Source organism: Protomyctophum parallelum (assembly GCF_964188405.1).
Source record: "Protomyctophum parallelum genome assembly, chromosome: 4".
Lineage (NCBI taxonomy): Eukaryota > Metazoa > Chordata > Actinopteri > Myctophiformes > Myctophidae > Protomyctophum > Protomyctophum parallelum.
In genome coordinates, this window is record NC_139700.1 from 4772477 (window position 1) to 4796947 (window position 24471).

The following is a 24471-nucleotide window of genomic DNA, read 5'->3' on the forward strand; positions in this document are numbered from 1 at the left end:
CGACTGTACCGTACTGTACGGGCCAAAAGTTCTCAACAGGCCCGAAACTTAAAGGGATAGTTTTCTGGGAGTTCTGCTCTGGTTTTGATCAATATTAAGTAGTTCCGGTCATTTTGTGGGGGGCACAGGGGCCACGCAGTAAAAGTAAATACAAAACTAACGTAATTTGTATTGTTGACCTATTTCTAAAATATTACCCCTCTATCACATGGAACTATTTTTGGGGCAGATATGGACACAAAAAACAGTTCCGTGTGATAGAGGGGTCAAACATTTCAGTTTACATGGCAAAAACTGCCAGTGGACTGACTTTCCACTTTGCACAGCACAGTTTAAAGTTGCCATCACAAATATCTAAAGAATTTAGAGCCAAAAGTGATTTCACTTAAATCTTAAGTCTTTTTTCTTATTATTTTCTTCTTTTTATTACCAATCTTCACCAAATTAGGTAGCCTGCCCTACATGATCTCTGGGATTGACAAGGAGATGTCAAACAGCTTTTTGATATTCCATACATAGTAAAAAATAGAATTCTTAAACACATCACTTTCAATAGCCCACTCCTTATCCTGAGCTGCAGGGGCTTTCCAGGTGCGTTGTACCAGACAAGGACCCCGATGAACTTGAAGCAAATCAGCCCAGATCAGGCAAAGGTTAGAATTACGTAAGAATGAGAAAAAGGCTGCACATACGTAGCCATGATGCTGTATATTTATTATTATCCAACGTTTCGACCTAGGTCTTCTTCAGTTGGGTTGGGTTAGAATTACCCAATCAGTTCAGAGAGCTCATTCAGAGAAAAGCTTTAAATAGCTTCTGGTGAGGCTATTCACAGATAGGGAATGGAAACTTGCTGTGTGTGCAGGTCTTTGTAGACAATGTAGACAGATTTGGGTTAGTTCACTGGATCAGGAGGAACTCCTCTGGTAAGTTCACAGACCACTCTACAAAAGTAAAGGTTGGTTAGCCTGACAGACAGAAACCTTTGCACTAACTTGAACTAACTTTTTGGGGTTTAAATCCTCTTCGCAGACCTTGTATTGAACTGTACTTTCCTGTGCTTTTTAAGTGGTGTCTCTGTGTGTCTCTGGCTGGGTCTGTCCCTCGCTGGCTGGCTGGGCCGGTCTGTCTGAGCACGGAAATAGCGTTTGGTTGGTTTTCACAGTGTCACTGTTGCGCAGCCTAACACACACACACACACACGCACACACACACACGCACACACACACACACACACACACACACACACACACACACACACACACACACACACACACACACAGTAACTGATGATTTTGGGTGTGACAGTAGAGTACAGTACAGTACAGTAGCCTACAGGGAGGGACACCCTGGGATTGGAACCTCCACACGGTAACTCTGTCATTTCTTAACCATTTCGGACGTGGGCCGGCTCGCCGGAACCGGCCCACCCCCCTGGGTGCGTTCCTGTGGGCGCCCACACAGAGTTGCACCACTTATTTCACACGGGTGTGATTTTTTCCTGCAAACTGATAATTCAATAATTATACTGCTATACTCCCTGCCTCTGGTGAGGATTTAAAACTATAAAAAACATAATAATAATAATAATAATATTGCTATTGTTGTTTGTTTTCCCAGGAATGATTCGCAATTAAAAACAAATATTATAAAACTGCAGTCACGTTCAAATAACAGCCAACGGAAGTGACGACACTCAAATAGTTACAGCTTGGAGCTAAGAGTTTTGTTGTGACATTCACAGATTTAAGGACAAACGTGGTCAAAAGATGAATGTATTCGGGAGGTTCCAGAGAGAGGTGATCACTGCGCAATGTTACTGTTAAAAAGTTTGACTGTCACGAATATGAATTATTAACGAACGCCGGACAAGTTGACAACAATGTGATGATGATGATATCACATTGGACTGGAGAGACAAGCTAACATCACGGCCAGACAGACGCGTTAAGTTACCTCAATCCAGCCGAAACGAACGCTAGGGCGAGTTCCGAATACACCTTCAAAATAAAGGTTTACACGCTGCACCGATATCTCAGCGACCCTTGTTGTGATAATCCATCCGGAAATAATGTGTTTACGGACGGTAACCTGTTTACGCCCATGTGATCTAGTGTGTTTAGTGCGGAGGGTTAATCTGTTCCTGCCATAAAGTCACCCCTTTAACCGACCTTGTTAATTTATTTATTTTTAAATTCAGTTAATATAGATGATATTAAGCTATATGACAAATGTAGCAGACAGTGTCCGCCGGGCCGCGTGAACTCACCGTATGACTGCAGTCATAATATCGCCAATGAATCTGGTAAGGTATAACTTGTCTCGTAACATGCATGTTACATCAGCAAGTCATTTCTGACTAGATCATTTTACAACGTTCATCATTCAAGGACGGCGATCGTTTTTTTGTTGTCTGTCAGGTCAGTCGGTAGATAGATAGCCCGTGGTGCTGATATGCATTATGCATACACCAAGGTGTCCTTTGCAGGACACACTGATTTCGCATTCTTGTCTTTTGCCACCATGCATTGCACAGAAACAGTGGTTTAAAAGTCACTGAAATCTTCTGACTTGATAATATGGCATTATAGCTTGTTTGCTGTTTATGTACGTAGCCAGAAAACCGTCGCGATACATGATGTTGCCCATTTCAGATGCTGACAGAAAATCAAATCTAAAAATGTAAAAGTCTTTATATTGGCGTGGATCTGATAGTGAGATAAATACCACAGGCTAGATAATATAAAGATGTATTTCCTAACCACGTCCTACCAAATCCCCATAGATGCTGACAGTCTTTAGGGTGGGGCTGACGCGGATTACAGGAATATAACCAACGGATAACTTCAACATACACATCAGACTGGACAGTCCACCCGACAGATCAGTCATGACTAAACCAGACAGCAAAAATAACAATAACGGCTCGGTGGAGCCCTCGGTGCAGCCCGGGGCAGGGTCTGTGGATCACGGATTGCCCAGCAAAGCCAAGCAGGTGAAGCAGAGTTCCAGGGAGAGTCTGTCAAGGAGGAACACAGAGTCTGAAGTTGAAGACGATGGAACAAACACGTTTTTCTGGTGAGTTGACCATGACATGAGCATGATGAGCCATATAATAAGTTAGGGCTGTCACGAATATCACGATTACAAATATAAGTTGACGATTAATTGTCACACAAATAATAATCGCACAGGCCAGATATGACTAATAACTGAAATATAAAAATAAATGACTGACATAGGCTACATTATTTATAATAAAAAGGTAAAAAATAATAAATAGCTGATCTACAAGCTAACAAGCGTCAGTGACGTGTTGTAAGCTTGTACATCTACTATTTCAGCTTGTTGTTAATGTATGAACATCTTTCATCTTTCAACATGCAAACAATTATGACGATTATGAAATAATTGCGATTAGACGATTATGTAATAATTGTGACAGGCCTACTTGCAAGTATAGTTAGTCGGCACTAACTACTGCTTTACTAATACTTTTAATATTACTAATTGTACTATGACTGCTCCTGCTTCTAATACTCATATTACTGCTACCTCTAGCCCTCTACTGCTTATTACTATTGCTGCCTGGTAATACTTCTATTACTACTTCTGCTGCTACCACTACTTGTACTGCTACTGCTAATGTTAAAACAAAGGTGATGATGAATGTTATTAGTATTACTGCTGCTACAACTGAATCTACATTTTGCCATTTGCATTCTAAGGTTCAGTGTTGTTGTCATTTGATATGGCTCTGTAATGCTGTCAGGGATGTGAAATGCCTGTGAATCATGTGAGATAGATTCCTCCATTCTACAAGAGCGTGAGAAAGATCGGGGTACCGTAATATAAGGGGTGGTATAATTAATTATATAATGGAAAATTTCCCTTTGGATTCACACAGGGACACCACATTTATGGTCGATCCATTATTGGGTAGGTGTGAATGATGTGGATAAATCAGGTGGCTGTGGCTCAGGAGGTAGAGCAGCTCGTCCAATGATCCCTGGGTCGTCGGTTCGAATCCCGCCTCCTCCTGTCCACATGTCGAAGTGTCCTTGGGCAAGACACTGAACCCTACATTGCCTCCAATGAGTCGGTCGGTGCGAGCTCGCCACCATCGGTGTGTGAATGTGGGAAGTGAGGACGCTGGCGTCGACTGTCCACCGCTTCACCTCCCAATGTATGAATGAATGAACCATTGTAAAGCGCTTTGAGCACTTGGAAAAGCACTATAAAAATGCAATTCATTATTATTATTAAATATCTTATACAGGTGGATACCGGTAGATAGGTTGATATAGACAGATATTTATGCAGATGGGTATAGTGTGACACACTCTACAGATACTTCTGTTCAACGCTCAGCGGTGGTACCTTTGGCCTGGCTGGGCACTCTGGTGAGTCTTCTGGACGTGTATTGGCTCTATACAATCTACCGCACATCAGTGTTGAAAGGCATTCAGTTGATGCCAACCGTGACACATCATCCACCCTGTCCTTCCTCCCACCCACTCCGTTGGATTGGTACATACATCCTAGCTTGGTATTATATCTGTTACCAATACCAAGTTGGTAACAGATCTATGTGGTCTGTCTGTGTTGCTGACTGCCTGGCTGGTACTGCTATCTGCTTGCTCAGCAGAAATCTCAGCAGAACATTTAACCCATTCTGAACGGGCACCCATTTTGGTGTCAGCATCATGTTATGCTTTAGCTATTGAAAAATAGCAGATCTACAAGCTCATATCGCGCCACCGAGTGGCGCGATACGAGCTTGTAGGTCTGCTATATTTGAAAAAAATCGAAGAACGACTGACATTTTTAGAATCTGATCTCGGGTCAGAATGGGTTCATCAGACCAGTGTGTGTCCGGCGGAAACCTCGTGTGAATCTGATCTCAGGTCAGAATGGGTTAAGAGTGATGGCAGGTACTCTTGGGATTGGTGCAAGATCATGCTTGTAGTTATAGTGCTCATACAAAGATACTCTTGTTATTCACAATTACACGTTTTACAATTACTGTTTTTGTGATAAAATTCTGCCCTTTATTAATTCTTAACATCAAAGTGAACACAGCAAGGCATTCCTGAAATTAAATAACATTGTGCGTACTAGTCCATAATGACAAATAATGCTTACTAAAAGCAAGATAAGCAAATGACAGAAACAGCTGTGCTGTCCCATCTAAAAGGTTTGAGTTCTTAGCTTTTTATCAATCAGTCTTGTTTGATGTAGCGATATCATCGTCACGGGATTATCACGTAATCGCAGATTATATTACTCTACTAAATGTGCACTAATGACTCATGATTATGTTTCTATTTAGTTTTATCCCAGTGCGTTTGGATTACCTTGTCCCGTGACCACGAGGCGCTGAATGAATCACTGTGAATCTTGACTTGTGTTGTTGTAGAGGGAAGCAGTGGGGTTTGTTGTTATATCGAAATTTGTGACCTTTGGCTTAGTATCTTATACTGTAACGCACGAGGTTGCCTATTTTGGCATAACCACAGGCTGGTCGTTTGTGTGTGTGTGTACACTATGTTTTTCTCAAGCAGACGTTTTAAGTGTTGTGGAATGTCTTCTGTCTTCGGATTAAAACAAGACTGCAGTTTGTTAAAATGGCCTTAAAATGACACTGTGACCTTTGTAGCCACTCGGTGCTAAACAAACTGACATGCAGAAATATAATCCGCCATCCAGAATGCAGCTGCCCCATTTAATTTTGTACTTGGCCGTTGGCCCCGTCATTGGTGATGGTTAACCTGAATCGTCACGGTACGGTTGGTACATCAAGTAGAGGAAATAGTCAAATTACAAGCTCACAGCTTGTAGATCTGTTATTGAAATAGTCTTTCTCATATTTACCCCCTAACTTTGTTTTTTTTCCAACCAAGGTTCATGTTTTAGGATGCTCCGTTATGCTTCCGATTAGAGGAAGTAAAAGTAAAAAGTAAAGTAAGTAGCCTTGCCGAGCCATGATGCCCATAGGGTAGGAGCCTATCTCCTGTTTCTGTAGCCTGGACATGACGCTAGTATGTCACAGGGATTTACCCCCAATCCAACCCTTGATGCTGAGTGTCAAGCAGGAAGGCACTGGGTCCCATTTTTAGAGTCTTTGGTATGACCCGGCCAGTGAACCCCGACCTCCCAGTCTCAGGGCAGACACTCTAACCACAAGGCCACTGAGCACTCACCTTTTACCAAAGTAAAAGGTCAGTGTTAATATTTTTTCATTTGCTGCCTTTTTTTTTCATTTTAAAGATTTAAGTTTTACGCAAATGTATTTATTATTATTTACTATAGTTCTACTAGACCCAAGAAAATTACATCTGGGCACGAAGATCTATTGAATTGGTCTATTGAATGTGAAGGAGTAGGTGACAAACTGACGATTGAGCCTACGACACAGTATGGCATCCCCCTAGGTACCAGGTGTTCGTTCAAACACACAGAAAAACTCGAATGTCCCCGCTCCCCTGTCAAATATAGCTAAAAACGATAAAACTTGAACCTTGAACCTTGGTTGAAAAAAAAACCTAAAGTTGTCCTATATACATACAGCATGTATCAATGAATCAACATGAATATTGTAATATGTTTTATAATTGAATAAATCCACTAGTCTGATAAGCCACTTTGGCCCTATTTTATACTTCATTGTACAACGGTGTCCTGCAAAAATAGCGTTGTGAGACAATGCTATATCTTTCAGAGGGGAGGCACTTTAATCTTAAACATACCTAGATATTGTAGATAAGCTACTTTCTGACCGGGCACCCATTTTGGTGTCAGCATCATGTTATGCTTTAGCTATTGAAAAATAGCAGATCTACAAGCTCATATCGCGCCACCGAGTGGCGCGATACGAGCTTGTAGGTCTACTATTTTTGAAAAATCGAAGAGCGACTGACATTTCTAGAATCTGATCTCAGGTCAGAATGGGTTAATCAGACCAGTGTGTGTCCAGTGGAAACCTCGTATGAATCTGATCTCATGGTCAGAATGGGTTAAAAAAATGCTGTTTATCCAATTATACATTATACAATTTGTAATAATGTCACATAGCCTACAAACAGAATGATGCACTGAAAATCACTATGTAAGGTGCAAAGCACTTATTATTAGGCCTATTAGTAGGCTTACTTCAAACTTAAAAATCATAAAGCAAGTTGTCATCCACACAGAACACAAACATCTCCACAGCGAACGGAAAACAAAAACAAACAAACGAACGGAAAACAAAAAGCATCTCCATAGTGAGAGTGCATGAGTGACAGTTCCAGGACCATGGACAGCTCCTCAGAGCCTATTAGGCTAATGAGTTATGCATAATTATCAACAAAAAAATACAACAGACCATTCTTTTGCACAATGTCTGATCTGGTCGAGAGCCAGGCCGAAACGAGCAGAAAGGTAACCAGGGCGCCTGTGCACTAGTGCTCCTCCAAAACGATTCTCCTTGGCAGTCATTTGACGAATTCAAGAAGTTTCTTGAGGTACTCAATCTTCATTCATCATCATCATCATCATCATCATCACCTTATTTATACTCGGGAGTACAGTTGAGGTTACAAAATAACACAATCCAAATCCAAAACATCCATTACATAGTACACTTCTTGTAATACTTCATTTCGTATGCATCTTTTATTCCTAGGGTTAGAGTGCGCGGCTGGCAATACTAGACTTTCACTCACTATTACTAGAGCTGAAGTGGCAAGTCAGACCAGCATCAATACAAAACAAATCCCATATAACAAATCAAATTCTTTACGTAATTATACATTTTTAAACGTATATTGTGTAATATTTATGAATGTTTATATTTAACATTTGAAAACATTCAAATGTTCTGGACAATTCTGGATGAGGGGCAGTGTAGTTAACCACACTACGGCGAGGGTTAGCATTAGCTGCAAACACTGTATATAGCTCGTAGCCAAAACGAGCTGGTTGCCGCTACATATAGCTCTTCCACAAACGAGCTAGCTACCGCAACACATAGCTATTATCAAGCGCTAGTTGCAGCGAGTGCTAAAACCACGCTACGGCGAGGATTAGCATTAGCTACAAACACTATATACTAGCTCATAGCTAAACGAGCTGAACCACACGAGCAGCAACTAGGGATGCCGCCGATTAATCGATTTTCCGATTATTCATCGTAGTCTCCGAAATCGATTTTAATATTTCATAATCGAAAATCAAAAATATAATAGTTAAAATATAGGCTAATAAGTAAGGCTGCATGATATATCGAACATGTACCTTCATCAGAGTGGAGAATGTAAGTATAAATCAAGTTGAGATTAATCGATTATTAATCGGCAGAGCTGTCGACTATTCGATTTGGCTGATGGTCACTTTGTGGCATCCCTAGCAGCAACTGCTAGCCAGTAGCACTGTTAACAACCAGAACGACGGCCGATAATACTGAATATGGATGAACCTGATGCTAAGGCCCCGGCCCCGGCCACATGCGACACCACTCTGGCACCCGGCGATACACACAACCTGTGTTTATTGCCTAGGCCTGACCCGTGTGGAAGGAACACGTTATTTCCGACCAGTTCCATTCCCCTCCATCAGGCGCCCCGGCTGGCCAGGGGGAGGTAGTTTAGAGACCAGGATTACGGCATGTTTCTTGTGGGGGTACCCACCCTAGGGGACACGGGGAGAACATGCAAACTGGCCATGAAAGCCTTGTCCTTGAAGGTCATCCTGCTGGTGCCCCTCACGACGGCTAAACGTGTCGGAAGCGGAAGTCGCAGTGTCATCATCACGCACATAGCCCGTGGCCTTAACCCATTCTGATCTGAGATCAGATTCATACGAGGTTTCCGCCAGACACACACTGTGTCTGATGAACCCATTCTGACCTGAGATCAGATTCAAAAAAATGTCAGTCGTTCTTCGATTTTTCAAAAATAGCAGACCTACAAGCTCGTATCGCGCCACTCGGTGGCGCGATATGAGCTTGTAGATCTGCTATTTTTCAATAGCTAAAGCATAACATGATGATAACACCAAAATGGGTGCCCGGTCAGAATGGGTTAAAGTGACAGGCCGCCGGAGTGTATGAATAAACTTTTCTGTAAAATGGAACAATTGGGATGTTCACTCACATGCGATCTATCGCAAATAACCACAGTTATTATATAACCTCCAGTTTTGTTACCCGTGCCCTGCTGCCTCCATGCTTGGCTCGATTGCAGTAGCTTGGGAAATAGTGCGTGTGTTGTGTTTGCACCTTGCACTGTGCAATCTGGCAGATTCTGGGGTGTTTGAGAGTTTTTTTTGCAGGGTGTTTTGGTGTTTGTGTAGTGTGCATGTGTTTGGTTGTCAGGGAGGAGAGCATGCAGTGTGTCCCTTGTGACTCCTGCCAAACAGGTCTGAGAGGGTGGTGCAACAGGGAGGATACAGGAGACAAACCTAATCATTCCCCATTGTTGACCTAGTCTAAACACTGGAACACAGGCACACACATGATGCAAGACACACTTACTTGACACATACTACACTAAGGGTGGCAGACAATTCGATACAGCACATTTAGTACATAACGATAACAATTTTGCCATGCAATATTTTGCATGGCATACAATCGGTTACCTTTTAAGTCCACTAGATGGTGCTGATTTCCATTTTCTGGTGAGAACAACAGAGGTCAGGAATCAGGGTTCAGTAAATTGGTCAAAACTGTTTTTACAGGCAGGTCAAATACCCACTAAGGTGTTGGAAAGTCTATTATTTCCTGGGCAATCTGGCAAAAAACAAAAGATGCCTGTCTTGTATCCCAGCCAGATTACTTGCGTCCAAGAAGTCAAAAGAGACTTCTGGATGGTCCCTGTCACAGTGCCGGAGCATGTTGATCAGTTCCTCTTTCTGAGCAAGAATGCTGACATCCCTTCGCTGTCCAAGTGTCCTTGAACCTTTTTAGACCCAAGGCCAGAAGCAGTAGGACATTTTATTCTAAAAGTACATGTTGGTTATTGGCACGGTGGTAATAGTGTCGCAGTCGTCGTCGTCCCCCCCCCCCCCCCCCCCGGTTCATGATGACGAGCGGCCCGGAAGAGAATTTTCTATTCATTTTTCCCATAGATGTTTCATAAAGTATTTAAAGGCCATTAAGCCTCGGACAAAGCTAACTCGGATGGTGACAAATCATGACAATAAACACAATTCTTTTGGGCGGAAAAGAAAGAATATTAGAAAGCAGAAAAACAACAAAGTTGTTTTGTCTCCACCAGCCGAAGGCATGGGGAGAATATGTTTTGCACTCCGTCCGTTCGTCTGTCCGTCCATCTGTTATCAGCTAATTTCCGGCACCGTTTACCCGGCCAATGCCAAACTTTGCACACACACACAACACACTTCCTGGATGCCCCACATTTTCCAGAACGCCCTGTTATAGCGCCACCATGAGGCGGCATTTCACCTTTTCTACCTGTAACTGCACCGATCTGTGTGAAACGTTGCATGGCACACTCCCTAGAAGCCAAGGACAAACCTTTGACCTGCATCTGCCTTTTATAATGCAAAAAAACATGTAAAACTTTTTTTGATATTACTCCTCCAGATTCTGGCCGCTCGTCGGGGGCGACTGCGACGCTCTATTGTCCCAGCCCAATAGACACAGTAACCCCAGTGTGGCCAACGGTAGAAGGCTGGTCAGTTCACAGCTGCAACACTGCACGGTGTTGTATATCTGTTACCTGTACGTACAGTATATTATCTACACATTGTATTAATGTTTGTTTCCATCTCTTCCTTCCTCCCCTCCTTCTCCACCTCTACCTGCCTCTGTCTGATCATTCTTCACAACTCCCCCCCTCTCTCTCTCTCTCTCTCTCTCTCTCTCTCTCTCTCTCTCTCTAGGCGTGCTCATACTGTAACAGTATTGTTTATTCTGACATGTGTTCTTGTGTATGTGACTCTATTGGAGGAAACGCCACAGGACACGGCTTATAATACCAAGAGGTTAGTGCGTGCACACACACACACACACGCACACACACACACACACACACACACACACACACACACACACACACACACGCATGCACACGGGATGTAAGCAGGTGTATGGACTTTTGAGTGGAGCGGTGAAAGATTAAAGATCCAACACAGTGAGTGAACGAGTGCCTGAACTGTCTGTGCTCGACGACACAAATCATGTTAAGGAGCCACTCATAGTTCCTCTACACTCATACCAAATCCCCCTCCTCCTCCTCCTCCTCCTCCTCCTCCTCATGTCTCCTCAATCTTACATTTCCTCTCTGAAAGTGACAGAACAAAATGTAAAGATTTCACGACTAGACGCCAGTTAAAGCCTGCTCTGTCCTACAGAGACACTGTCTGTCTGTCATACAGAGACACACACACTGACTGTCCCACAGAGTCTGACTGTCAGCTCTCAAGGTCAGTCTAACCCCGGTCTCGCGTGGCCAGACTGTTGCCTCCCACAATCCTCAAATGCTTCCGTCTGGAGCACGGAAGCACTGATCATGATTTGATTGAATAGTTTATTAGACAGAAATGTAAAACAGCAACAGAGTACAGTCAAACACTTGGTCTAAAAGGGATTTAATAGCACCAACCTTGTGGTTTCCATTCAGGCCCTATGCAATCGATGAGCAAGCGATAAAGCGGATGTGAAGCCCCGTCCCCAATTCCATTTGCTGCGCTAATTTATCCTAATGTAAATCCCCAAAAAATCGAACCTAATGTATAGCTTGCTGCTTAGCAGAAATGGAAAAAAAATTAAATGTAAAAATACATTTCCGTGAACGGAAAATGACGCACAGATGCCGGCTTCCATGTTCGCATTACGGGAGGTGTAGTTCCAGACTATCTAATCTATATAGCATTACGGGAGGTGTAGTTCCAGACTATCTAATCTATATAGCATTCGGAGATTGTGGAATGGTTGTCTGGCTATGTGAGACTCGTCTAACCCTGTCATACAGAGACACTGTCTGTCTGTCTGTACCACAGGGATTCTGTCTGTCTGTACTACAGAAACACTGTCTGTCTGTCTGTACCACAGGGATTCTGTCTGTCTGTACTACAGAAACACTGTCTGTCTGTCTGTACCACAGGGATTCTGTCTGTCTGTACTACAGAAACACTGTCTGTTTACTGCAGAGAACATGGTGTGTCCTACTAAGACCCCGTCTGTGTACAATAGAGACACAGTGTGTCTTAAAAGCCCAAACCAATGCATCTCATTGAGTTGCATTGGTGCATTGCACGACCGCTCAGGACTGCAACAGGTTGCAGAGGACCATTAAAACAGCAGCTAAAATCATCGGCACTACAGAATTACCCAGTCTCCATAACATCTACACCACTCGCTGTATGAAAAAAGCCCATAACATCATGGAAGACACCAGCCACCCCGCAAATACCCTGTTCAAACTACTCCCCTCCAAAAAACGCTACCAGAGCATCAAATCTCGTACCACCCGTCTCAGTAACAGTTTTTACCCCCAGGCAGTCAGGCTGCTGAACAGCTGACCTTGAACTGTATTGCACTTCACTTCACTTGCACTTTCTTTTACTGTTTTTTGTCTTTTCTTGCACTATAGATGTTTGTTTATGTCCTGTGTATGTAAGACGGAGAGTGCTCTGAGCAAAATAAATTTCATTGTATGTATACTCTGTATCTATACAAATGACAAATAAACCTGAACCTGAACCTGAACCTGTGTGGTTGACTTTAAAAAACTTAAGAAACTCAAGCTTAAGAAACACTGTCTGTCTGTCCTACAGAGACCAGGGATCAATAATCGCGAGATTCGAGATTCCAATTTATCGTGAAAGTGTCCTCCGTCAATACACTAGGATGAATTAGCTTTTTGTTGAGCTGCAAATTCAGTACCACTTAAACCCTCTCTAGTAAAATTATACTAAATGGGGAATTCCCCTATGTGAGATATTAGGCTTTCGGCCTTCAGGCAGAGGCTCTGAGCCACTGCTACATGTCCTACAGAGTCAAATGCAACTGATTTGTGCAACGGGGATTTTGCTTTGACTGCTACGAGAGGTATTGTTGCTACAGAACTGGAGTGTATATCCTTTAGTATTAACATTTATTATTCATAATGTGATTTGCTGTTGAAGTGCCTTTTAGAAAGGCACTTAACGTTAATCTTAGCTGTTCAATGGCCATCGCTGCAGTTGACTCACTAATGGAATCATGTGTGTGCGTGTATGTGTGCGCGTGTATGTGTGCGCGTGTGCGTGCGTGTGTGTCTTCAGAGGTATTGTTGCCAGTATTTTGGTGTTTCTGTGTTTTGGAGTGACCCAGGCCAAAGATGGACCCTTCACCAGACCTCACCCTGGTATGAACACACACACACACACACACACACACACACACACACTAGTATCCCTCTAGTACCGGGCAGGCAGGTTTCCATATATGAATGTCTGTTAAACGGGGAAAAACACACACGTACACATGAACATGTACAGTATACGTACACAAAGGACGACGCAAAACATTTCAGCGTGTGTTTATTTATGTCTGCAGCCTGTTCATCAGGTACAGCAGGCTTGACGTGTGTGTGTGTGTGTGTGTGTGTGTGTGTGTAATAGCATACAGACTGAACCAGAGATTCGTCTGTTACTGTACATGACAACACTCCACACACACACACACTGTACGTCAAGCCTGCTGTACCTGATGAACAGGCTGCAGACATAAATAAACACACGCTGAAATGTTTTGCGTCTCAGATGATTGAACTCATGTTGGCAGTCATGTTTCCACATTAAAATATTGAAATCTCTCTCTCTCTCTCTCCGTGTAGCCTATTGGAGGTTCTGGTTGTGTGTGACAGTTGTTTATGAACTGTTTCTCATCTTCATCCTTTTTCAGGTTCGTGTACACACGTCCATGCACGCACGCACACAAGCACGCACTCACACGTGTCCGCACAGTCCCACGCAAGCACGCACAGTCTCACGCGCGCACGCACACGCGCACACACACACACACACACACACACACACACACACACACACACACACACAGGTGTATATCATGGTTGTGAAATATTCATATTGTGCTCCACTCACTGTGCTTGGATTAATAACCGGCTGAAAAAAGTTTATCAGCAGCCAAATACCAGGCTATTTGCCACAGTCGTTGCATTAATAACTAGGGTGGGCCGGTATTCCACACTGTCAAATGGTCCCCAAAATGACCTGATACTGTGATAGAAAATAATAATGAGGAAACGTTTCAGGAGGCTGAAGAAAAGCTGTAATAAAAATGTCAACCTAACCTCACTCGTATGCCGAGGACGATTGAGCAAGTCGAAACACATCTGTTGTGTTTGTCCCAGCCGGGTGAGGCCAGGACATTACTGAGTGCTGCTGGCTGCTTTTCTTTTTTTTTTTTTCTTTTTTTTTCTTTTTTTTTTTCATTATTATACGTTTGGGCTTTCTATGTAGGTCTTGGGTGTGTTGCAGCCATTCTGTTTACTTCAAAACACACTTTTTGCTATGACTCAACACACATTGGTACACTTATCTCTGGAGTCATGTTATCGAGGGTGATCAATTCCATGTGTGTTGTGTGCAACTAATTATTACAAAGTGATACAAAACATTTTTATTTTTAGGACACAAGGTAGGAGAATAATCTGTTTCACAGAATATGAAATAATTGTGATTGTTGTTGTTAAATGTGTTGTTTGTTCAGACGGTTCACGATGGCAGACAGTTCATGAAGTACATCGATCCCAAACTGGGAGTCCCACTGCCAGAGAGAGACTATGGAGGTAACTGTCTCATGTATGACTCTGAAAACACCTCTGACCCCTTCCACAACGTCTGGGTAAATGACACACACACACACACACACACACACACACACACACACACACACACACACACACACACACACACACACACACACACACTCATATCGTCTGCCATTCATTTCCAACCTCTCTTACTGTTTTTAAGAGTGAGCTGAAAACCAATTTGGCATTTATCTAAATTGATCTTGTGTTCACATCTTATATTCTATATTTCTTACTACCGGTATGTTTATTGTTATTCTCTATTTTGTATTGCTATTTTTATTTTGATGAATGTATACATTTTGCGCTATATTAAAACACAATCCATGCCAGTGCACTACAATAGAAACGCAGACCAGTGGCCAGCGTTTCTATTGTAAAAAAAACAAAAACAGAAAAAAACACAGGGGATTAAAACGTAACCTGTCGCTCCTTGTTCTTTAGTTTACCTATACCTACACTCTTTAGCTATGTTTCTGTCTATGTAATCTGAAACACTTATAATTATTATTATTATTATTATTAGTTATGTGACCATGTTTTTTGTTTCTTCAGGACAAAATGGATGGCTTTGTCCCCGCCCACTTCCTGGGCTGGTACATCAAGGTACGTAAAAACGTATCAGCTGTCATCATTATTGGAGTTGATCTCTCTGTTTGTAATTAGTTTTAAATGTGTTATCTGTCTCTATACTCTTGTCTCATCAGACACTGGTGATCCGTGATTGGTGGATGTGTATGATTATCTCTGTCATGTTTGAGTTTCTGGAGTACAGTCTGGAACATCAGTTGCCAAACTTCTCAGAGTGCTGGTGGGACCACGTATGTACACACGCACACACACGCACACACACACACACACACACACACACACACACACACACACACATGTTTTTAATCTATTTGATCTATTCTAATGCCTGTACTATGTTGATATTTTACATACATTTTACATGACAACGTTTAACCCATTCTGACCGGGCACCCATTTTGGTGTATCGGCATCATGTTATGCTTTAGCTCAGGGGTTTTCAACTGGTTTTGACCCAGGGACCACCATTCTGACTAGCAGCAGCCTGGGGACCACCACTGTTGTGTCGGGTGGGTTCATCGTAGATCTACGATGGACCCACCCGACACAATAGTGGTGGGGCATTCATGCACCATGGGTTAAGATTGTTTTTGTTTTCTTCTTACTTGTTACTCACTAATCAAACTATCACAGGCTACATTCATGAGCTGGACAAAAAAAACGAAGTATTTTATTATCAAAAGTTTAACAAAAGTGTTCTTTACTTGTACTAAGCAGGACTCAAAATAAGTCTCAAAATAATAATCCATTTCAGTTAATCACCCAAACACATTTGACACATTTGACAGTCACAGTACACACACACACACACACACACACACACACACACACACACACACACACACACACACACACACACACACAGAAACAGAATATATATTTTTATCTTATTCTATTAATCTTCTCTTTATTTTAACCAACCTACAACCTGCACCGGTTTATACATTACCTTTCTAACATACAGAGGGAACTGTTCATTGTGTACCGTCACTTTAAAAGCGTAATGTATACATCATCGTACGACGGTGTCACGCACCAAAAATAGCCAATCTACCAGCTCACATTGCACCTGGTTGCATCGCGTTGTGAGCTTGTAGCTCTGCCTTTTCGGCAACGATAGACTGAGAAGTTGCACATTGAATAGGCCTACGTCACGTATTATGTGAATTGTGAGACTATTCAATCGATCCGCGGCAGATATTATAACTCTATGGCAGGGAGATTTGACTTTCCCAAACGTATTATTATGAATTGGATGAATAATTATGGCAACGCAACGTCTTACCGTGCTTGCCTTGGGCAGCAAGCACGGTAAGCATGCATGCGTTGGGTGGAAGAGCAGGATGGTTGTTCCGCTGCAGCAGCTGATGGCTCCGTCAGCTTTTTTTTAGTTTATTTGACACCTTCAGCACTTGACTTTTTGAATTGTAATATTAGATTCGACTTAAGTTATTATTATTATTCACAAACAAGTAAAAATAGTGCAAATACGTTTTATATATATATTAGAAAGGTAAAAAAAAAAGTAAAGAAAAAAAGGCAAAAATACAACTTTTCTGAACGCCTGTCTGCGGACCACCAGCAGTACCTCCGCGGACCACCAGGGGGCCGCGGACCACCGGTTGAAAACCCCTGCTTTAGCTATTGAAAAATAGCAGATCTACAAGCTCATATCGCGCCACCGAGTGGCGCGATACGAGCTTGTAGGACTGCTATTTTTGAAAAATCGAAGAGCGACTGACATTTTTAGAATCTGATCTCAGGTCAGAATGGGTTGATCAGACCAGTGTGTGTCCGGCGGAAACCTCGTATGAATCTGATCTCAGGTCAGAATGGGTTAAGCCGTTTCAAATGGTGTAAACTTGATGTGCTTTCTCTTTCTCCAGTGGATTATGGATGTACTGCTCTGCAATAGTTTGGGTATATACTGTGGTATGAAGACTCTGGGATGGCTGTCTATGAAACCATACCAGTGGCAGGGTCTCTGGAACATCCCTACATACAAGTAATACTAACTACCGTACAGTATATACCAGCCTATAAGATCCCACACTGTATGACTTAAACTACTACCAGCACACAATATATAACTCTATAGGCATATAGCTGGTGTGTCATTTGGGTGTAGTGACCTTGGCCCTGCGTAAAGTGTTCACATAAAGTTTGGCGCTGATCGGTGGGATAGTTTGCAAGATTAGCTTCAGATGCACACACAGAAAGACAGAGAGAGACACACAGACAGGGGAGAAAATAATTATCTTCGGCCTGTAGTCGAATAGTTAACGTGTTTTGTCACCCCCCTCTGGTAAAAGTGAGAACTACAGGATGTCAACTTAGACACTGTATGTGAATGTAGAACTGTCGAAAATGTATGTTATGTTCAGTTCAAATTATAATCAATGTTAATATATACTTTACAATTGCTTATCTTTGCTACCTTGCGACTAATATAACAATTTATGAAACGAACAAGCCAAGCTGTGCTGCTGAATGGTTAATCTCATCCGGAAGAATTCTGGATTGGTAAAATTATTAATAAAGATCAGAAAATGATTGATAAAGATCAGAAGATTATTGATAATGATCAGGGCCAGGCTGTTTAATAATCATAATTAAATAATTGATAAAGATCAGGGCCAGGCTTTGTAACAAGCAAGTACCTTACATGATCACTGGTTTTGTTTTGTTTGTTTTATTTTTGCGATCGTGGTCGTTCTAATTAATTACATAAGTAGTTTGAATTTGTTGAAAGTTGATTTTGGGGGAAAAAGTCCTACCTACTTCCACTGTCTATTATATTTAACCCACCAACACTATTCTGACCCTACAGTCACTGACAACTGGTCTCGTATTGGCCTGTACGTATTATAAACTGTCCTCACTCTAGTGATGAACAATAATGTGCCATTTTATTTTTCTAATATGTTTTTGATTGACTTTGTGTGTTCCAGGGGTATGATTAAGCGCATTGCGTTTCAGTTCACCCCATACAGCTGGGTGAAGTTTGAATGGAAGCCAGCATCAAGCCTGCGACGTTGGCTGGCTGTACTGGGAATCATTTTCATGGTACGATAAATGCACATCTGACTGACTGTCTACATGTCTCTCTTTCAGTGGTGTAGACTTTACACCACTGAAAGAGAGTACTTGAGTAAATGTGCGTAGTTACTTTACACTGTATAGCAGGGTTCCCCAATTCATTTTCCTCAAGGGCCATCTTTTGACTAGGGTACCAGGCTGGGGGCCGAGTCCGCACGCGCAAGGTCGATGTCGAGGTCTTGCCCTGAAAATACATTTGCAGGGCAAGACCCCATTTGAAAAGGATGCCCAGTTTGACATGCATAGGCTACTGACCCCCATTTAATGCCATTTATATCTGGGGGACCCCCCAAAAAAATTACATTCTTCCAAGGGGGCGCCTATTGGGGAACCCTGCTGTAAAGTAACGCACATTTACTCAAATACTGTACTAATTTTGAAGTCATTTTTTACTTTACTGGAGCACAAATTGCAGTACTTCTACTCTACATCTCAAAGGCACATATTATACTTTACTCCACTACAACAATTATTTGAAAACTTTGTAGATATTACAGTAGATTTATTAATAGTATAATAGTGTAATAGTAGACTATTAATACAAAACCAGCCATATATACATTTCAACCATTTGAAAATAGCCGATCTACAAGCTCACAATGCGCATTGGGAGCTTGCTGTTTTCAACATATATTTTTGAAAACTTGTGAAATGGTACATTCTGCAATCTGCATAATGAAAGAAGATTTGACTTTTGGTACTTTGAAGTACTTTTTGATACCGATACGTTTGTACTTTTACTCAAGAAAATTTTGAATTCTGGACTTGTAAGAGAGTATTTCTACATTGCAATATTGATACTTTTTAGTACTTTCCCCACCACTGCTCTCTTTCTAGTTCCTGTTAGATAGTTCCCTTTTAGATAGTTGACTGTGTAGCTGAAGACTGTTCTGTGGGAGCTACGTCTTGACTGATTCTCTTGTTAGTTCCTGTTGGCGGAGTTGAACACGTTCTACTTGAAGTTCGTCTTGTGGATGCCTCCGGAACACTACCTGGTCCTCCTGAGACTGGTGTTCTTCGTTAACGTCGGCGGAGTAGCCATGAGGGAGATCTACGACTTCATGGACGACCCGTGAGTCACGCATAAACCCCATTATGACCTCACACCAGATTCTACAAAATGTCTGAGAAAGCCTATGTTTCTACGTCAGTGGCAATCAAACCGTTTCATTTCAAGGACCCCAGAAATGATATGTAATAGGCCTGCCGACCCACATCTGAAAATATGTTGTACCAGGGACCCCCGCAGAAGCAAATATTTGAGTTAAAAATGTTTTCAAAAAGCAGATGTACGCTATTTTTCAACAGTTAAAGGTTAAAGTAATGGTTAAAGTGGTTAAAAGGTTAAAAAGGTGACACAGACGTGTCCGCAGTGGTTTTCAACCCTTTTCATATCAAGGTCCATTATTTATTTGGCATTTTAGCCACGGACCACCATGTGATGAGATTTATCCTCTCAGACCCAAAAACGTATAGCATTTTCAAAATATTATTGTTATATATTATTATTGTTATCGTTGAATAAGATTTTGTCCACACTTCCATGCTGTATTGATGTTGGTACCATTAGGAGAGATAACAAGCAAACGTTGATCAAAATAACATTATTTTACATTATTTAATTGTGTAGACTTCTTGTGAATTAAGTAATGCAGATGTTGACAACAACCAAATGGACCTGTATTTAATTTGGTTTCATTTTACACTCAAGAATAAAAGATCCATTTGGTTAGCAACTCTCCATCATTTAGCTGGGGGACCACCTGGAACCCCCTCAAGGACCACTGGTGGTCCCTGGACCGCTGGTTGAAAACCACTGCTCTATAGGGCCAGAAGTCACGACAACATCCCCTTATACTTCCACTTCCACTATATCAGCCACTGTTACAGTATATTTAACAGCTGTATTATTGCTACATTATTTTTAGCAATTGTCCTAATGTATAACACGTTATTGTTTGTTGTAACTACTATGTTGCTCTCCCCCATTGACACCTGGTGCAACCTATACGTTGTTCTACCTTTGATGCCAGCGTGCTCTCTGTGTCTCATCAGCTATTGCTATACATGTAGCAACATACGGTAACTTTAAAAAAAAGAATGTTTAATTACTTAAACGCTTTAGTCTTGACTTGGTAAACCGGACCTGAATTGGCTCTGTACTTTTTCCTGCTTTTCTCTCTAGAGTCTACACCAAATCAATTGGCAAACAATTTTTTTGACTAATGTTCCCCCATGCTAGGGTTCAGGTGGTCAAGTAAATTAAGGCCAATTGACAACTGTTAATGAATTTTAATTCCACAGGCGGTTCTATAAAAAGCTGGGTCAGCAGGCGTGGCTGGTGGCGGCCATCACCGTCACAGAGTTCCTCATCGTGGTGAAGTACGACCCCAACACCATCATGCTTCCCATTCCCTTCATCGTCACTCAGTGCTGGGTGCTGGGAATCATCCTCATCCTCACCTGGACTGCCTGGAGATTCTTCCTACGGTAAGGTGGAGGAGAGGGAGGCAGGACTGACAAATGGAGAACTACACTTTCAGCGAAAACTCCTTGTTTTAAAATATATTCTTTTATGATATCTCAAGTACTAAGAAGAGGTATTTCTTCTGATATAATAAGCTAGGTTTGTGTGGTTTTGGTTATGTGAGTGTATATGTGTATTGATTTGTACAGTTTGAACACAAAATGGTTTTAACCCATTCTGAACGGGAACCCATTTTGGTGTCAGCATCATGTTATGCTTTAGCTATTTAAAAATAGCAGATCTACAAGCTCATATCGCGCCACCGAGTGGCGCGATACGAGCTTGTAGGTCTGCTATTTTTGAAAAATTGAAGAGCGACTGACATTTTTAGAATCTGATCTCAGGTCAGAATGGGTTCATCAGACCAGTGTGTGTCCGGCGGAAACCTCGTATGAATCTGATCTCAGGTCAGAATGGGTTAAGCCGTCTTCCCGTCTTCTCTTTTCTCCAACCCTCCATTTTATTTCTCTCCGCCCCTCCAGCGACATCACACTTCGCTATAAAGATGCCCGACGTCGCAAACAGGAAGTCCCCGGAGACCGGGAACGACCCCTAGGCAACGGTAACCCGCAAACCCCGTCTGGGCGGAGCAAACTCAACGGCAGCTCTGATTCGCTGCGAAGCAGGAAGTCGTGAGGTCTTCTGGTCTACACTGTCGGTTAGAGTCTGTTTAAAAAAAAGAGAAAATGAAATGAATGGGACAACATGAAGGATAAAAAAATGCGACATCACACACATGCAGAGATGGCTTTGTGTGTGCGTTTGTGTGTAGATTGCAGTTCTTGTGCCTAAACCCGAAACATTGCGTCATTCCAACACAGGCTTCTCCACAGTTAGCAACACTAAAAATCAACACACTACACACACATATACAGTATACACTAAAAAGCCCCTTTCGCACTTCAGTGTGAAAGATGTATTTCCATGGAGCGGTTCCAAGCAGATTCCAACGTCACAGCAAAAACATCTCACTTTGAACAGTGGGCTCTGATTGGTCAGCCACAACTCTGGGTGTGAGAGAAATGTCATTCAAACTGAGGAGTGCCAGACCCAATCTGCCCAGGGCATTTATTTCTGGCTTCCTGGCTAGATATTCATTCACACGTTGACCTCCTTTACAGAGAGGTTCTGTATGGTCTCTGAATGTTACGGGTACAGCACATACTGCGTGCGCGGGAGGTGTCTAAAGCATGCACGACTAGGCATTTGGGCATGATAAAATATGTATTTCGGACGAATAGAAATCCTCCACTGCACTCATGCCTTCATAGCTACTGCTAGTTAACTCTCTGCTCCAGTCGCAGCCTCACCATCGCTCGCGTGTGTGTGTGCGCTGTCTCTCTCTCCGCCCACTCCCTACGCACACAACCTAGGAGTTGTGCTGCTTTTAGAACACCAGGACATGCAGAATCCTTCAGGTAATTGCATTGTTGCTGGTAATCTGCATGTAAATTAAAATGTCAGCTTATTTTAGCTAGTTTTTCTTCATTTCCTTGAAGTTTAGAAGAGACAGACATCATAACGTTATGAAAATCTAACTCCTTCAATCCCACATCAGCTGCGGGAGATATATTATGCAAACCAATCACGGTAGGGAGTTGGGACATTTGTGTACCTGTAGCGCAATAACCCGGCATTCAAGACCAGCGCCTGTCTTTCCACAGGACGCCAACATGCATTGGGTTTACATGCCAGTGGAAAAGGGGCTTAACGTACACACACACACACACACACACACACACACACACACACACACAGGCAGAGGGAGAGGCATTTGCAAGTAGGATGTAGTCGGAACTGAAAGAGGTAGGGCAGGGCTTGGGATGTTAATGGGAGTGGTCTGTATATGTCGGTAGTGGTTGCGTAGTTCCCATGGTTATGGTTACACAGTGGACTTACCTCATTGTATTATGTTTTTTTTAAGTCCGATATTCCGGTTGAAACATAAACGGGAGAAATATTGTATTTTTGTTATTTATATGAATCAAAATCGGGGTGACAAATTATTTTTGTGGGTTTGAAGTACGGAAGTAAAACATGGCTTAATATGAGAGAGAGAGAGAGAGAGTGGGGGGGGAGATAGAGAGAGAGAGAGAGAGGGGGGATATTAATAGCAATATGGCTGCCAGCCTTTGTAGATAAGCTATAAGCATAGGTAGGTCCATCCTGTTGTTGTGTATACCAGTGCAGACGAGGGGGGTCAGAACCGTGTCGGGTTTCATCCACCTCTATGCAGCAAAATTCACCTAAGACTTGACTCTATTAGCCACAGTGTTGCTAAGAAACATCAGAAATTAAGCATAATTCAATCTCAACAGTCAGAAGCTTCTATTCAAACATTGTCACCCTGTAAAAATCCTGTTTCTCTCCAAAGTTTTGGAAATAATACAATTCCTCAATTGACACCTCAATTCAGTGTTCTGAAATGCATTTTCACTGATTTGTCTCGGAGCAAATGGAAAGGTATTTAAAAAATATATATTATAGACCATTGAGTCATGAATCATGATTTTATAGGAAGATATCAAAACAATTGACTGACTACACTTCCCAGAATGCTTAACAGCACTGCTCTTCCACAGCGAGTCCTGGGAGAATTTCTTTCATAGTTCATAAGAAATAATTGCTCTTCATATTCTGACAGAGACCTCTCTTAAAAATATGACAGCTGTAGTTTGTAAAAGCTGTAATATATTCTTGCTAAGCTAACTGACGATTATATATGCACCCTGTAAGAACTCTAGTTTGTTATTGTAATGTTGTTTTTGAACATTGAAGAACATGAAACACTAGATTGTTGATTTGTGTTAGAATTTGAACTCTGTGTAATTCTACCGCCCCCCGCAGGCAAAGAGCAGCAACTAGCTAGTGTAGATGGATGGATAGCTAGATGTCAGGAGGTGGGTCACCAAAGACTTCTATGCAGAATGCTACTATGAATCATACTGCCCACTTCTGTACCAACAGTACCTGTGATAGGAGAGGAGATTTAAATGTTTCCATCGGGTTCATTGCTCAGACAGTTACAGCTGTTTGTTTCTGTAGGGGTGCCCGCAGTACACTGTTTGTCTCTGTTGCTTGTCTCCACTGGACAGACGGTGCTGTCTTGTTTGTCTCTGTAGGACAGTCTAAATTTGCGGTTCCCAACATTTTCTGGACCAGGGCCCACTGGAAAATATCCAAAGCGCTCACCGCCCTCCCAATGTGCCGTGGTCAGATGGGTGGGCGGCGTGCATTTTTAGGTTTATTTTAACCAACGTAGTATAATTTAAAGTTCCAATTTTTCTTGTCTTAACGAAAAGTAATTTTGACCTTTTTAAAAATATATATTTAAAAACAAATCACACGTGTGAAGTGAGCGGTGCCTCGTGACGATGTATGATGAGAACGTCATCATCATACATCACATTCCATGCTCAGCCAATCAGC

At 42.1% G+C, this 24471-nt stretch overlaps 1 protein-coding gene across 3 annotated transcripts; it reads left to right on the forward strand.

Annotated features, from left to right (window-relative positions):
* The first annotated feature begins 1723 nt into the window (after window positions 1-1723).
* On the forward strand, window positions 1724-22790 carry ptdss2 (phosphatidylserine synthase 2). 3 transcript variants are annotated; one of them, XM_083762542.1, is made up of 13 exons: window positions 1724-1799; window positions 2786-3078; window positions 10888-10989; window positions 13273-13355; window positions 13827-13894; window positions 14723-14857; window positions 15381-15431; window positions 15533-15646; window positions 17303-17421; window positions 18368-18482; window positions 19442-19587; window positions 20820-21005; window positions 21525-22790. In XM_083762542.1, exons 2-13 carry the CDS (start codon window positions 2891-2893, stop codon window positions 21676-21678), a joined length of 1461 nt encoding a protein of 486 aa, XP_083618668.1. In that variant the 5' UTR covers window positions 1724-1799; window positions 2786-2890; the 3' UTR covers window positions 21679-22790. The 3 variants fall into 3 exon arrangements, with proteins under 3 accessions (XP_083618668.1, XP_083618667.1, XP_083618669.1); XM_083762541.1 differs by lacking the exon at window positions 1724-1799 and adding an exon at window positions 2107-2305; XM_083762543.1 differs by lacking the exon at window positions 1724-1799 and adding an exon at window positions 10589-10679 and having other exon boundaries at window positions 2907-3078.
* The last annotated feature ends 1681 nt before the right edge of the window (window positions 22791-24471 follow it).

Coding starts and splice junctions, on each gene's coding strand:
- ptdss2 (XM_083762542.1), top strand. CDS start 2,891: ATGACTAAACCAGACAGCAAAAATAACAATAACGGCTCGGTGGAGCCC. Junction 13,895..14,722: donor TCATCTTCATCCTTTTTCAG/GTTCGTGTACAC, acceptor TTGTTTGTTCAG/ACGGTTCACGATGGCAGACA. Junction 19,588..20,819: donor TACGACTTCATGGACGACCC/GTGAGTCACGCA, acceptor TTAATTCCACAG/GCGGTTCTATAAAAAGCTGG.